This window comes from Hyperolius riggenbachi, chromosome 2, assembly GCF_040937935.1.
Source record: "Hyperolius riggenbachi isolate aHypRig1 chromosome 2, aHypRig1.pri, whole genome shotgun sequence".
Lineage (NCBI taxonomy): Eukaryota > Metazoa > Chordata > Amphibia > Anura > Hyperoliidae > Hyperolius > Hyperolius riggenbachi.
The window spans coordinates 527419956-527435253 of NC_090647.1; the positions used below are offsets into that span (position 1 = coordinate 527419956).

At 45.8% G+C, this 15298-nt stretch overlaps 1 protein-coding gene across 12 annotated transcripts in view; it reads right to left on the reverse strand.

Moving 5' to 3' along the window:
* The window catches only part of TIAM1 (TIAM Rac1 associated GEF 1), a 497838-nt gene that overhangs the window by 159985 nt on the left and 322555 nt on the right, over nt 1-15298 (reverse strand). For all 12 annotated transcript variants that reach the window (XM_068270618.1, XM_068270623.1, XM_068270612.1 and 9 more), the window contains one exon: nt 12988-13160. In XM_068270618.1, the coding sequence (XP_068126719.1) occupies nt 12988-13160 (173 nt within the window). The remainder of the gene's footprint in view (nt 1-12987; nt 13161-15298) is intronic.

Consider the following 15298-nt stretch of genomic DNA (forward strand, 5'->3'; position numbering starts at 1 on the left):
GCTGGCTAATACTGGGGGCACATCTGACTATACTGGGGAGGGGCTGGCTGATACTGGGGGCACATCTGAGTATACTGGTGAGGGGGCTGGCTGATACTGGGGGCACATCTGAGTATACTGGTGAGGGGGCTGGCTGATACTGGGGGCACATCTGACTATACTGGTGAGGGGGTGGCCTTATACCGGGAGCACATCTGACTATACTGAGGAGGGGGCTGGCTAATACTGGGGGCACATCTGACTATACTAGGGAGGGGCGGGCTGATACTGGGGGCACAGCTAACTATACTGGTGAAGGGGTGGCCTTATACCGGGAGCACATCTGACAACACTGAGGAGGGGGCTGGCTAATACTGGGGGCACATCTGACTATACTGGTGAGGGGGTGGCCTTATACCAGGAGCACATCTGACTATACTGAGGAGGGGGCTGGCTAATACTGGGGGCACATCTGACTATACTGGGGAGGGGCGGGCTGATACTGGGGGCACATCTAACTATACTGGTGAGAAGGTGGCCTTATACTGGGAGCACATCTGACTATACTGAGGAGGGGGCTGTCTAATACTGGGGGCACATCTGACTATACTGGTGAGGGGGTGGCCTTATACCGGGAGCACATCTGACTATACTGAGGAGGGGGCTGGCTAATACTGGGGGCACATCTGACTATACTGGTGAGGGGGCTGGCTAATACTGGGGGCACATCTGACTATACTGGTGAAGGGGTGGCCTTATACCGGGAGCACATCTGACTATACTGAGGAGGGGGCTGGCTAATACTGGGGGCACATCTGACTATACTGGGGAGGGGGTGGCCTTATACTGGGAGCACATCTGACTATACTGAGAAGGGGGCTGGTTAATACTGGGGGCACATCTGACTATACTGGGGAGGGGGGCTGCCTTATACTGGGGGCACATCTGACTATACTGGGGAGGGGGGCTGCCTTAAACTGGGGGCACATCTGACTATACTGGGGAGGGGGCTGGCTTATACTGGGGGCACATCTGACTATACTGGGGAGGGGGGCTGGCTTATACTGGGGGCACATCTGACTATACTGGGGAGGGGGGCTGCCTTGTACTGGGGGCACATCTGACTATACTGCGGATGGGAAGCTGCCTTATACTGGGGGCAAAGATAGGTGAAGTGAAGGGCACCAAAGCATCGGTGGGTGTGCCACGACCCCGTCCCAGTGTCCCTTGGGACCAATACTGCCACAGTGATGAATGGGTCGGCACCACCAAAAGTAAATAAAGCTCTTTAATGAACCAGAACAGCAGTGACAGACGCTGTTTCGGGCTGACAAGCCCTTCCTCAAACTGTAAGCAGTTTGAGGAAGGGCTTGTCAGCCCGAAACAGCGTCTGTCACTGCTGTTCTGGTTCATTAAAGAGCTTTATTTACTTTTGGTGGTGCCGACCCATTCATCACTGGGGCCTTATACTGGGGGCACATCTGACTATACTGGGGAGGGGGGCTGCCTTATACTGGGGGAACATCTGAATAAAATAGGGAGAGTGGCTGCCTAATACTGGGTACACATCTAAACTGGGCAGGATTTGCTACGTATATACTGGGAAAACAATTTTGGGGGTAGAGGGCGCTCTTTGTAATCTCTGCCTATAGTACAGGAGAACCTTGTCTCGACCCTGCATGGCAGCGATTACCATGCGCGCATTTTGGCTGGTACATACAACGCAACTTCCAGTGAGATCGACGGATTAAATCAATAATTTCCGACATGTCCGAACTGCTTCAGATTTTGATCCATTGGGAATTATTTCAGCAGATTCAATCAAATGTTTGAATCACCTGGATATAGTCTGGGGGGAAAAATGGACCCGTGTTTGCCCAACTTTTACCTCTACATTCTACTACTACTATTATTACTTTGCGTTTGATTGGTTTTACTTCACAATTATCCCGTTCCACTAGGAAGCGTGATTGCATGCAAAATCGCATTGCGATCACGCAACCTACATTTCCACTCGCAGCGATTTTGCTGTGAACAGGGCGCATTCGCACCAAAAATCGTGGAGGCCGATGATCGAGATTTGGGACAAATTGAGAAAAGCTCATGTAAAATGAGCACCGCGATTTACGTGTATACCGTGGCTGCTGTTGAACTTTGCCAGTCCCATACGAATATGTGAAATAACTAAACATCACACAGTACACTGCGGAGTTCTCTTTTTTTTTTTTTGCCGAGACTAAATTTCACATGACTATAATAAGAGTATTCAGAAGGAGCCGGGCCCCAGCTACTGTGCTAAACTGTGACCAGACAACTATGCCGTGACTCCTTACTGGAAAAAGTCAAGTTTATGAGAAGAATCGGCACACATGTAACCCACTAGGTGCATCACAGTATATTATAAACAGCTCTCCTGGCTGGAACACAGCTCCCCTTGTTACTCATGTTTATATGTGTTTTCCAGGGGGGGGGGGGGGGGGGCACAGAGGATGCTAATGAGTGTCTTACACACCCCTCCTTGTACACAGGTCTGTTTAAAGCGGACCCAAACCAAACATTTTTTTTTATTCAAAATATTTAGTTGCACCACTCTGACACATACAAAGATAAATAAACACTCCTTCAAGCCTATGAGCATTTCAGTGCATGCTTTTCACCCTTCTCTTTTCATAACTAGGGTTATACAGGTGGCAGCCATTAGCAATTCCTCCTTTGCCGGACACCTCCTACTCCACCAGTTTGCCGGATCCTGTCCCGGCAATATGAAAGGAAGGGAGGGGTTTCCTCCATTAAATGTAAAATATTTTATATTTGTCATCATGCAGCTGAAAAAAAGGCTGCTATTTATTATTATAATTTAGAAAATAGATTTTATTTCTGAAATCTTGTATTTTTAATTTGGGTCCACTTTAATTTGATCGGTTGATGCACTCTACTAGCACTTTCCTTATTCAAGTCACTTTTTCTCCTTAGTTTTCTCTTACAGTAGGTGAGCTTTTCACACCTTATCAATAAAAAGCCCCCATACTGTCCCCCGGTAGCCCTGGGATCAGTGAATGGGAACATGGTTCCCGATCACCGATCCGTGTCCCCAGCAGAAAAACTGAAGCGCTCTTACTAGAGGCTTCAGTCTTTCTGCACGTTAAATTTTTCCGCATCCCCCTTGTGCTTCCGCTTAGCGAGAAGCACAGGGAGAAAAAAAAAACAAAACTCAAGGTGGCCAAATAGTGAAACTAAATCTACATATTTTTTTACATTACAATTTACACATATAATAACATAAAAAATTAACTGTTTATTTCCCACACCAAAATATTACCAAAATAAATTTTTAATTGAAAAAGAAAATTACAATAAAAAAAAAAAAAAAAAAGACATAAATAGTTACCTAAGGGTCTGAACTTTTTAAATATGCATTTGAAGGGGGTATACTACGAACATTTTTTAAATTATAAGCTTGTAAATAGTGATGGACGCAAAAACGGAAAAAATGCACCTTTATTTCCAAATAAAATATTGGCGCCATACATTGTGATAGGGACAAAATTTAAATGGTGTCATAACCGAGACAAACAAGCAAATAAAATACATAGGTTTTAATTATGGCAGCATGGATTATTTTAAAGATATAATGGTCGAAAACTGAGAAATAATGATTTTGTTTCCATTTTTTTTCTTATTAATCCTGTTAAAATGCATTTATAAAAAAAAATAATTCTTAGCAAAATGTACCACCCAAAGAAAGCCTAATTAGTGGCGGAAAAAAACATGATATAGATCAATAAATTGTGATAAGTAGTGATAAAGTTATTAGCAAATGAATGGGAGGTAAAAATAGCTCTGATGCATAAGGTGAAAAATCCCCGCGGGCTGAAATGGTTAAAGGGACTCGGAGCTGACAAATTAAAAAGATTTTATACATACCTAGGGCTTCCACCAGCCCCATCCGCTCTGATCGCTCCCGCACCGCCATCCTCCACTGCCCGCAACTTCGGGAACCGGGTCCCCGCACTGATGTCAGAGAAGTGCGCCCTCTATCTCTCCAGCGGTTGCTGGAGAGATACGCAAACCGTGCAAATCTCTTACGTCAGACTGGCTCTGACTGACGGCAGTGATGGGCCCCGGTTCCCGAAGCTGCGAGTAGCGGAGGACGGCAGCGTGCGAGCGATCGGAGCGGATGGGGCTGGAGAAAGCCCTAGGTATGTATACATTTTTTTTAATATTTCAGCTCTGGTACACCTTAAGCCACCAGCAAGAAAATACTCAAGAATAATTTTGGCGGTACTTTTCCACCTACTTTTTAATTACATAGGTGTAACCCATACATTGCCAGGGTACTGTGCACTACCTAGTTAACATAGGCGTAACCCATACATTGCCAGGGTACCGTGCGCTACCTAGGTAACAAAGGCGTAACCCATACATTGCCAGGGTACTGTGCGCTACCTAGGCAACATAGGTGTAACCCATACATTGCCAGGGTACTGTGCACTGCCTAGGTAACAAAGGCGTAACCCATACATTGCCAGGGTACTGTGCGCTACCTAGGTAACATAGGCATAACCCATACATTGCCAGGGTACTGTGCGCTACATAGGTAACATAGGCGTAACCCATACATTGCCAGGGTACCGTGCACTACCTAGGTAACATAGGTGTAACCCATACATTGCCAGGGTACTGTGCGCTACCTAGGTAACATAGTTGTAACCCATACATTGCCAGGGTACTGTGCGCTACCTAGGTAACATAGGCGTAACCCATACATTGCCAGAGTACTGTGCGCTACCTGGGTAACATAGGCGTAACCCATACATTGCCAGGGTACCGTGCGCTACCTAGGTAACATAGGTGTAACCCATACATTGCCAGGGTACCGTGCGCTACCTAGGTAACATAGGAGTAACCCATACATTGCCAGGGTACCGTGCGCTACCTAGGTAACATAGGTGTAACCCATACATTGCCAGGGTACTGTGCGCTACCTAGGTAACATAGGTGTAACCCATACATTGCCAGGGTACCGTGCACTACCTAGGTAACATATGTGTAACCCATACATTGCCAGGGTACTGTGCGCTACCTAGGTAACATAGGTGTAACCCATACATTGCCAGGGTACCGTGCACTACCTAGGTAACATAGGTGTAACCCATACATTGCCAGTGTACCTTACGCTACCTAGGTAACATAGGCGTAACCCATACATTGCCAGGGTACTGTGCGCTACCTAGGTAACATAGGCTTAACCCATACATTGCCAGGGTACTGTGCGCTACCTAGGTAACATATGTGTAACCCATACATTGCCAGGGTACCGTGCACTACCTAGGTAACATAGGTGTAACCCATACATTGCCAGGGTACCGTGCACTACCTAGGTAACATAGGTGTAACCAATGCATTGCCAGGGTACTGTGCGCTACCTAGGCAACATAGGCGTAACCCATACATTGCCAGGGTACTGTGCGCTACCTAGGTAACATAGGTGTAACCCATACATTGCCAGGGTACTGTGAGCTACCTAGGTAACATAGGCGTAACCCATACATTGCCAGGGTACTGTGCGCTACCTAGGTAACATAGGCGTAACCCATACATTGCCAGGGTACTGTGCGCTACCTAGGTAACACAGGTGTAACCCATACATTGCCAGGGTACTGTGCGCTACCTAGGTAACATATGTGTAACCCATACATTGCCAGGGTACTGTGCACTACCTAGGTAACATAGGCGTAACCCATACATTGCCAGGGTAATGTGCGCTACCTAGGTAACATATGTGTAACCCATACATTGCCAGGGTACCGTGCACTACCTAGGTAACATAGATGTAACCCATACATTGCCAGGGTACTGTGCGCTACCTAGGTAACATAGGTGTAACCCAAACATTGCCAGGGTACCGTGCGCTACCTAGGTAACAAAGGTGTAACCCATACATTGCCAGGGTACCCTACCGTGCGCTACCTAGGTAACATAGGTGTAACCCAAACATTGCCAGGGTACCGTGCGCTACCTAGGTAACATAGGTATAAACCATACATTGCCAGGGTACTGTACACTACCTAGGTAACATAGCTGTAACCCATACATTGCCAGGGTACTGTGCGCTACCTAGGTAACATAGGTGTAACCCATACATTGCCAGGGTACTGTGCGCTACCTAGGTAACATAGGTGTAACCCATACACTGCCAGGGTACTGTGCGCTACCTAGGTAACATAGGTGTAACCCATACATTGCCTGGGTACCGTGCGCTACCTAGGTAACATAGGTGTAACCCATACACTGCCAGGGTACTGTGCGCTACCTAGGTAACATAGGTGTAACCCATACATTGCCAGGGTACTGTGCGCTACCTAGGTAACATAGGTGTAACCCATACATTGCCAGGGTACTGTGCGCTACCTGGGTAACATAGGTGTAACCCATACATTGCCAGGGTACTGTGCGCTACCTGGGTAACATAGGCGTAACCCACACATTGCCAGGGTACTGTGCGCTACCTAGGTAACATAGCTGTAACCTATACATTGCCAGGGTACCGTGCGCTACCTAGGTAACATAGGTGTAACCCATACATTGCCAGGGTACTGAGCGCTACCTAGGTAACATAGGCGTAACCCACACATTGCCAGGGTATTGTGCGCTACCTAGGTAACATAGGTGTAACCCATACATTGCCAGGGTACCGTGCGCTACCTAGGTAACATAGGTGTAACCCATACATTGCCAGGGTACTGTGCGCTACCTAGGTAACATAGGTGTAACCCATACATTGCCAGGGTACTGTACGCTACCTAGGTAACATAGGTATAAACCATACATTGCCAGGGTACTGAGCGCTACCTAGGTAACATAGGCGTAACCCACACATTGCCAGGGTAATGTGCGCTACCTAGTTAACAAAGGTGTAACACATACATTGCCAGGGTACTGTGCGCTACCTAGGTAACATAGGTATAAACCATACATTGCCAGGGTACTGTGCGCTACCTAGGTAACATAGGTATAACCCACAAATTGCCAGGGTACTGTGCGCTACCTAGGTAACATAGGTGTAAACCACACATTGCCAGGGTATTGTGCGCTACCTAGGTAATATAGGTGTAACCCATACATTGCCAGGGTACTGTGCGCTACCTAGGTAACATAGGCGTAACCCACACATTGCCAGGGTATTGTGCGCTACCTAGGTAACATAGGTGTAACCCATACATTGCCAGGGTACCGTGCGCTACCTAGGTAACATAGGCGTAACCCATACATTGCCAGGGTACTGTGCGCTACCTAGGTAACATAGCTGTAACCCATACATTGCCAGGGTACCGTGCGCTACCTAGGTAACATAGGCGTAACCCATACATTGCCAGGGTACTGTGCACTACCTAGGTAACATAGGCGTAACCCATACATTGCCAGGGTACTGTGCGCTACCTAGGTAACATAGCTGTAACCTATACATTGCCAGGGTACCGTGCGCTACCTAGGTAACATAGGCGTAACCCATACATTGCCAGGGTACTGTGCGCTACCTAGGTAACATAGCTGTAACCCATACATTGCCAGGGTACCGTGCGCTACCTAGGTAACATAGGCGTAACCCATACATTGCCAGGGTACTGTGCACTACCTAGGTAACATAGGCGTAACCCATACATTGCCAGGGTACTGTGCGCTACCTAGGTAACATAGCTGTAACCTATACATTGCCAGGGTACCGTGCGCTACCTAGGCAACACGGGTTGCGCTAACTGCATCTCAGTTCATGTACTTTTTCTCAGTATTGAAGTATCGATTCAACTTTTGCCAGTTGCCAAAGCTTCCATTACTGAGCGAAATAACAGGCACTAAAGGACACCTGCACTGAGAGGTATATGAAAGCGGTCAATTTTATTTTTTATAAACAATACCAGTTACATGGTTGTCTTGTTGAACTCCTTGGCTATAGTAGTGTCTGAATCAGCTAATCTAGTCAGACTTCAGCCAGAGCACTCGATCTGCATGCTTGTTCAGGGGCTATCTAAAAGTATTAGAGGCAGAGGATCAGCTGGATAGCCAGGCAACTGTAACTGTTAAAAGCAGACCTGAACTCAGAACCTCCTCTCTGCTCTAAAACATAAGCAACAGCATAATAACCTTTAACCAGTTCACCCCCAAGGGTTTTTATCCTAACGGACCAGAGCAATTTTCAGTTGTCAGCGCTCCTCCCTTTTATTCCCTAATAACTTTATTACTACTTATCACAAGAAAATGATCTATACCTCGTTTTTTTCGCCACCAATTAGGCTTTCTGTGGATAGTACATTTTGCTAAGAATTTTTTTATTCTAAATGCATTTTAATGAGAAAAACAGAAAAAAAAAGAAAAAAAATCATTATTTCTCAGTGTTCAGCCTTTATAGTTTTAAAATTAAACATTCTCCTGTGGATAAAACAAACACGTTTTATTTGCCCAGTGGTCCCGATAATTAAACCGTTTAGATTATGTCCCTACCACAATGTATGGCGACAGTATATTATTTTGAAATATAAGTGGTTATTTTTCTGTTTGTTCTGGCCATAATTACAAGCCCCTATGTAATAAATTAAAATTAATTTTCCCCCATAAAATATAGAATAAAAAAAGCTGAGTCCCTAAGGCAACTATTTATTTTATTTTTTTAAGCTGATTTTTTTTTTTTACAAGTGTTTTTTTGGGGGGGGAGGGTTGGAAGTGTAATTTTATTAATGATGTGTATATACTTAAAAATGTATGTATTTTGTAAGTGTAATATACTTTTTGGCCACAAGATGGCGCTGGTGAACACTCATAGGACGTGTTCACTTTTTTTTTTTTTTTTTTTACACACTTTATTAAACTGTTACATTTCCTGTTTATGTGAATGGACGTAGCCGCTGTTCGCGGTCACGTCCATTCACTCCAGGCACTGCGATTGGGTAGAGGACTGTTCAGTCCTCTTCCCCAATCGCCCAGCACGGGATCCCGACGGTAATGGCGGCGGTAGCGGCGGACACACGGCGGTAGCAGCGGCGGGAATGCGCGACGTATTAAAACGTCATGTTGCTGTTAATAGCGGTAAGCATGACGTTTTAATACGTTAGGATGTCGGTAAATGGTTAAAGAAAAACATTTCTTTGTTACAGCCGATACAAAAACTGCAATCAATTTGCAGTGTGTCTAATGCCTGCTTTTGTGGAAGCAGACATAGGGTTAACATCCTGTGTTTACAAGTTAGCTGCTCTGCTGAGGCAGTCAGCTGTCACCACTAAGAAATTAAATTACAGCTGTGATTAGTCACAGATGAGGGGGATCAGACAGTCTAAACGCTTTAAATACATACAGGGTGCATTGCTTTATGTTTTCCTTCTGTCCTGTGCAAGAGAACTCAGAACTCCTCTCTCCTCTAAAAAATACACAACAGTATAATAACCTTTAAAACAATAAACATTTCTTTGTTACACCCGATACAAATCCTAAGATAAATCTGCACAGTTTCTACTTCCTGATTCATGCAAGCAGACATATTGTTTACAGCCTGTGCTTTCAAATGGGCTTATCTGCCATAGGCAGTCATGTGACACAGGAGGGAGATATCAAATTACAACTAGTGATTAGACACAAATGAGGGGGAATTACACAGGCTAAACTCTTTAAATACATACAGGGTGCATTTCTGTTATGTTTTCCTTGTGTCCTGTGCAAGAGATCAGGTCCACTTTAAAAGGAAATAAATATGGCAGCTTCCATATACCTCTCACTTCAGGTGTTCTTGAGGATTTTTCAGAAAGCGAGATAGATTCTCACAGCGAGCCTGACCTGTCTGGCGTACTCCATTAGTATTCCCCCCGCACACACTCCGCATCCTCACCCTCCTGCTGCCTGCTAGCGGCACGCAGGGCTGCAGACGTCTAGAATTGATGCAGCTCTGTGGAATGTCTGCATTATGTGAGAGGTGTAGAAGCCCACAGCACACGGTAATGAGATTCTCAGATTTATTATAGGTCTGAAGGAGATGCAGAGAGACTGTAGAGGAAGTCACATGACTCAGGTTCATTCCCAAAAGCTGGCTCAGCCGACGCTCCTGGACGCAATGTAAGTCCTGTCACAGTTCAGCCAGCACCCAGAGTGAACCTCTGACCTCATCTTCCCCTCTGTAGCGTGTTACAGGGCATGACATCATTGTGGTCACGGGCCTCACAGGACGCAGCTTTAACATGCAGCGGGACTGACATCAAAGGATACCTGCGCATTTATGTAGCATTCAATATAAAACTCACCGTCCAGCTTCCCCTGTGACAGAAAGAAGTTAAAGGGAACCCAAGGTGAGAGATATACAGAAGCTGACATATTTGGCATACATACACGAATAGAAGTCAACTTCGTGTATAAGTCGACTCCAATATTCAACCCGCTTAAGCTGAAATTTTTTATCGACTCCAGTATAAGTCTACCCAGCAAAGTTAATGGCTGCACTAGGGGCTCAGGAGGGGTTAATGACTGCACTGCATACAGTATTGCAGCCATTAACACCATTCTTTCCCTCAAGTGCAGCCAATACCTCTTCCAGGCACCAAAGTGCTGCAATTGTTCACTCTCTTCCTGCAGCCCAGTATTTCCCCTCTGCCCCTTTCCTTGTTAATTGCTGTGGCCAGGACTTTCACACCTGTGTTTTCTTGGAATTTCCTTTCCTCAAATGATCACTTACCACAGGGTAAATTGCTGCAAATGGGAATGTCAGTATTAGTACACACAACATTACTCAGTATGCTCAGTGCTGCCTGTGACTCGTGTATAAGCCCACCCCTATACTTTTATGAAGTGAATCAGACCTAGATTTCTAGGCTTATACTCGAGTATATACAGTATTTCATTTTAAACAATGCAGATTGCCTGGCTGTCCTGCTGATCCAATGCTTATAACACCTTTTTTCCCATAGACCCTGAACAATCATGCAGATCAGAGGTTCCTGACAAAAATTAGTTTACAAACAAAACAAGGTTACAAAAACAAGATTAGCTGCATGCTTGTTTCAGGTGTGTGATTCAGACACGAATGACCAAAAAGATCAGCAGGACAGCCAGGCAACTGGTATTGTTTAAAAGGAAATGTATATGGCAGCCTCCATTTTCTACTCGGTTCAAGTATCCTTTGAAGCCAAAAGGCTGCGTTAACCAGAAAAAAAAACACTTATAAGGAGGAACTCCGGTTAATGAGATTAGTGTATATTTACAGGTAGTCCCCGGTTAACTAAAGAGATAGGGTCTGTAGGTTTGTTCTTAACCTGAATCCGTTCTTAGGTCGGATCACTGTGCCATCTCTGTCCCCTGTACCTCCTCTGTGTCTCCAGTGTCCGCCTTCTGTGTCACCTCTGCCCCAAAACCCCACCCTATCACCTCTGTTCCCACAGTGACCCCTTTGATGTATGGTAACCTTAAAGCCAATGCTGGATATCTCTACAAGCAGTAGAAACATATACACCTAGGTGGTGTAAGTGTTCATGTGTGAACAATCCGTTTTTCATCAAAAGACTGGGCACTACTAGTCTACCCAGCAAGAAACCCCATAGGGAACAGTTATCCAATCCCAGCACCCTTTGCAAAAAGAAGCATTGTGATTGGCCAGTGGGCGTAGTTTACTACAACCTATCTGAAACCTAAACATTTGAGACCGTGCTGTCCACCCAATCACATTAGCGGAATTCCCCTGTGAGGTCCCCTCAAGTAGACTATGACAAAGACTAAAAGACTGATCAAAAGAAAACTTAAAAAATCCCGAAAAAAAAATAAAAAATAAAAACGCCTCCTGAAGAAGCCGGCAGAGTCCGGCGAAATCGATCGAGGACGCCGTCCTCCACCATGAGGTCTTCTCCTCCACGCCTCCATGCTGCCTAAACCAGGTGCTGCATCCCTCTCTCCATACCTCAGAGACTCGGCCAGTCTTTCCAGGCTTTATCACAGCAGACCAACAACAGACCGGTGGATACAGTAAGAGCCCTGAGGGCACCTCAACTGCACATGCACATGCGGCCTGCACAGAGACATTGTTAATATTGCCATGCGCCTTGTCTGCTTGCTTTGCATTGTGAATTGGCTAGCACTGGATGTGCCTTGCTGCTGCTTCAATCTGACACATGCTGCTATCTGATGTGCCTGTTTGTTAAAAGTTCCCTAGGAATCATACTGCATGTGCTGTGCTATGCTATATTACAGGACTGTACTCTGCCATATCAATATACTATACTGAGGTGACTTGTTAGCCTGATGGGACGCTGAGCACTCCATTTATTTTTGGAAGATCGTATGCACAATATAGGAGGCTATATGACATGAAAGAATCATTATGTACTGGATGAATGCTCTGGAATCCATTTTTCAAATGAACTTCCTATGATATCCATAAGTCTTTACTTGTGAGGGATTCGGCAGCAATTTTTCATAACAAGGTTTTGATCTATTTTTGCAGGGCTGCGCAGCCATTAACCTTCCCAGCGTTCAATTTCCCCAGGATTTCTGTGCAAACAGTGATAAAATTTATTTTTTAAACTTTTTTTTTCCCTGTAACTTGCCAAAATGTGTCAAGCAAGGGTCTAGTATACAGTGCAGGAGAGTATTGATGTGTATGCATGTTTATACTGTTCACAGCATGTTTTTTTGAACGGACATTTCTGTCCATACCGCTAGGGAGGTTAACACGTGTGCACATATCTCTGTTTAGGAGGGGGAGAGTATAGGGGACGCCTGGGCGGGTATGTGCATGGATGGGGTGGGGGATGGGCTATATGGTGGGATTTTTATCTTGCAGTTTTTAATAATGAGCATATGTTTGAATAAAGTTTTGTACTTTTGAATAAGACTGATTTGTATTCAATCAGGTCTCACTCCTCCTTTACTCTATCTCATAGTTTGTACTAAAAATGAAAAAGCCAAAATAAAACATATTTAAAAGACTGCTGAAATAAACCTGCAGTGTGATATCACAGAGGCACAGCAGAGGGCACCTACCTGGAACAAGAAGGCGTCTCCCAGGGAATTACTGAGGCAGAAGACAAAGTCCTTCTTGGGGTGCTCCGGCACGGCCTGCACTATGCTGTTCTCCACCCACACGGCGTGCTTCGGTATGCTGCTGTTGTCAATGCCAGATCGACCATCACTCTCATAGAAGAACAGCGTACACCCTGCAGGGAAACAACACAGTGCATGAGATCAGGAAGACGGGTCACCGGACCATGCAGACCAATGGCATTAAAGTGGCACTCCACTTCCACAGAGGAAAACACATCCTGGCTACATGAACTTTATCCACTGCCAGGATATACAGAACTATTGCAACTACCAATGATAAGGGTCTGATAAATACCTTCATGTGCTTCACTTTGTTTCATGGTACTGCCTATCTGGCCGGGACCCAGAATCCCCATACAAGTCTCCCCCTGTGATGCTCTATTGGCGGCTCTGCCCTGGTGCTTCTGAGGTATAATAGTTCACCTGTTCCGCTGCAACAATTCCCGACGTCCTCCTCCGCCATGACCCCTCTGTGACACCAGTCGCGCGTGTGACGGTGCGCCCCCCACATGGTGGCACGCGAGGGTGAAAACGGAGGGGGCTGGCACTCGGGGCAGCAGGACAGGTGAGATCTTACACCACATGGGACCGGGGACATTTACATATTGGAGATGGGCAGGCCGGTGGCGCCACTAGGCCGATTCCTGATAGATTTCACGTGAAATCTCTCGGGAATCGGCCTGTGGTGTGTGGGCAACCAACAGAACTCTCCAATCAGCTTCTATTAGAGAGAGACCTGTCTCTGAATCGATCTTCCCAAGCATCACTAGATGTGTGGCCACCTTTATGCTGGGGATACACGGTACGTTTCTGTACCGTGTATCGACCAGCTGATCCGGCCAGCTGATAATATTCAGCTGGTCCGATCACGCTGCTCGACCCGCGCCGGCGGACAATGGCAGGGAATCGAGTGCTGATAAGGACGCGCCGGCGGGGACGAGCGGGGATCGATCCGCGCGGACGAGTTGGGACGCGGCGGGAGTCGATCTGGCGGCTAATCGGCCGCTGGATCGACTCGTGTATTCCAGGCATAAGGCTTCAAAATGATCAAACCCAATGAATCGTTTGAACTATTGTTACAGTGGACCTGAACTCTTGCACAGGACAGAAGGAAAACAGAGAAATGCACCTTGTGTGTTTAGCCTGTCTAATCCCCCCTTGTATGTGACTAATCACAACTGTAATGTCATCTCTCAGTCGTGCCAGCTGACTGCCTCAGCAGAGTAGCTTATTTGTAAACACAGGATGTTAACCCTATGTCTGTTTCCATGAAAGCAGGAAGTAGACACATTGTAGGCAGCATGGTGGCATAGTGCTCTCGCCTTGCAGCGCTGAGTTTGAATCCCATATTTTTCCCATGTCTGTATGGGTTTCCTCCTGGTACTCTGGTTTCCTCTCACATCCCAAAAACATACAGATAAGTTAATTGGCTTCCCCCTAAAATTGGCCTTAGATTATGATACATACACTACATCAATACATACATAGACATAAGATTATGGTAGGGACTAGATTGTGAGCCTCTCTGAGGGACACTTATGTGACAAGACAATATACAATGTACAGCACTGCGTAATATTTCAGCACTATATACATACTTAAATTAATAAATAAATAGATCTGTTGCCGAATTTGTATCAGCTGTAAAATAAATGTTTTTCTTTAAAGATTATTATGTTGTTGCGTATGTTTTAGAGCAGAGAGGAAGTTCTGAGTTCAGGTCCGCTTTAATTAAATTGAGACATGTGTGGCTACGGTAACACACCTGTGCCAAGATGCTGCCAGGCATCCTAAGCAAGCCACACGTCGGTGGCAGTGTGTATGCATACAAATCCACTGACATCCCACCCAGCTCAGAGGACTATTCATCTCTCTTGTTCCACAGGAATCACATTCCAGATCCGACATGTAGAGGATTCCATAGGGTTAGTCACTTCCCAGCACACACTGCCCACAATGAGGATTTCATACACTCGCACACAATAGGTTAAAAGGGCTGTGTGTGACTCACAGCTGTGAACAGCAGAACCTTTCACCAGGATCGGCTATCTGCTCTGTATGGAGATCGGGCATCACCTTCCACAAGATAACAATACAGGCTGTGACATCCCCTCCTGTCCAATTCCTGCACTGAGGTGGGGAACCATCCTGACCTCCTTCAGTTTACCAGGAGCTCAGCCAAGCTGAACACACAAACACATAAACATGCTTCCCCTGGAGGGGTTACTTGGCTGCTGCTATCCAACATTGG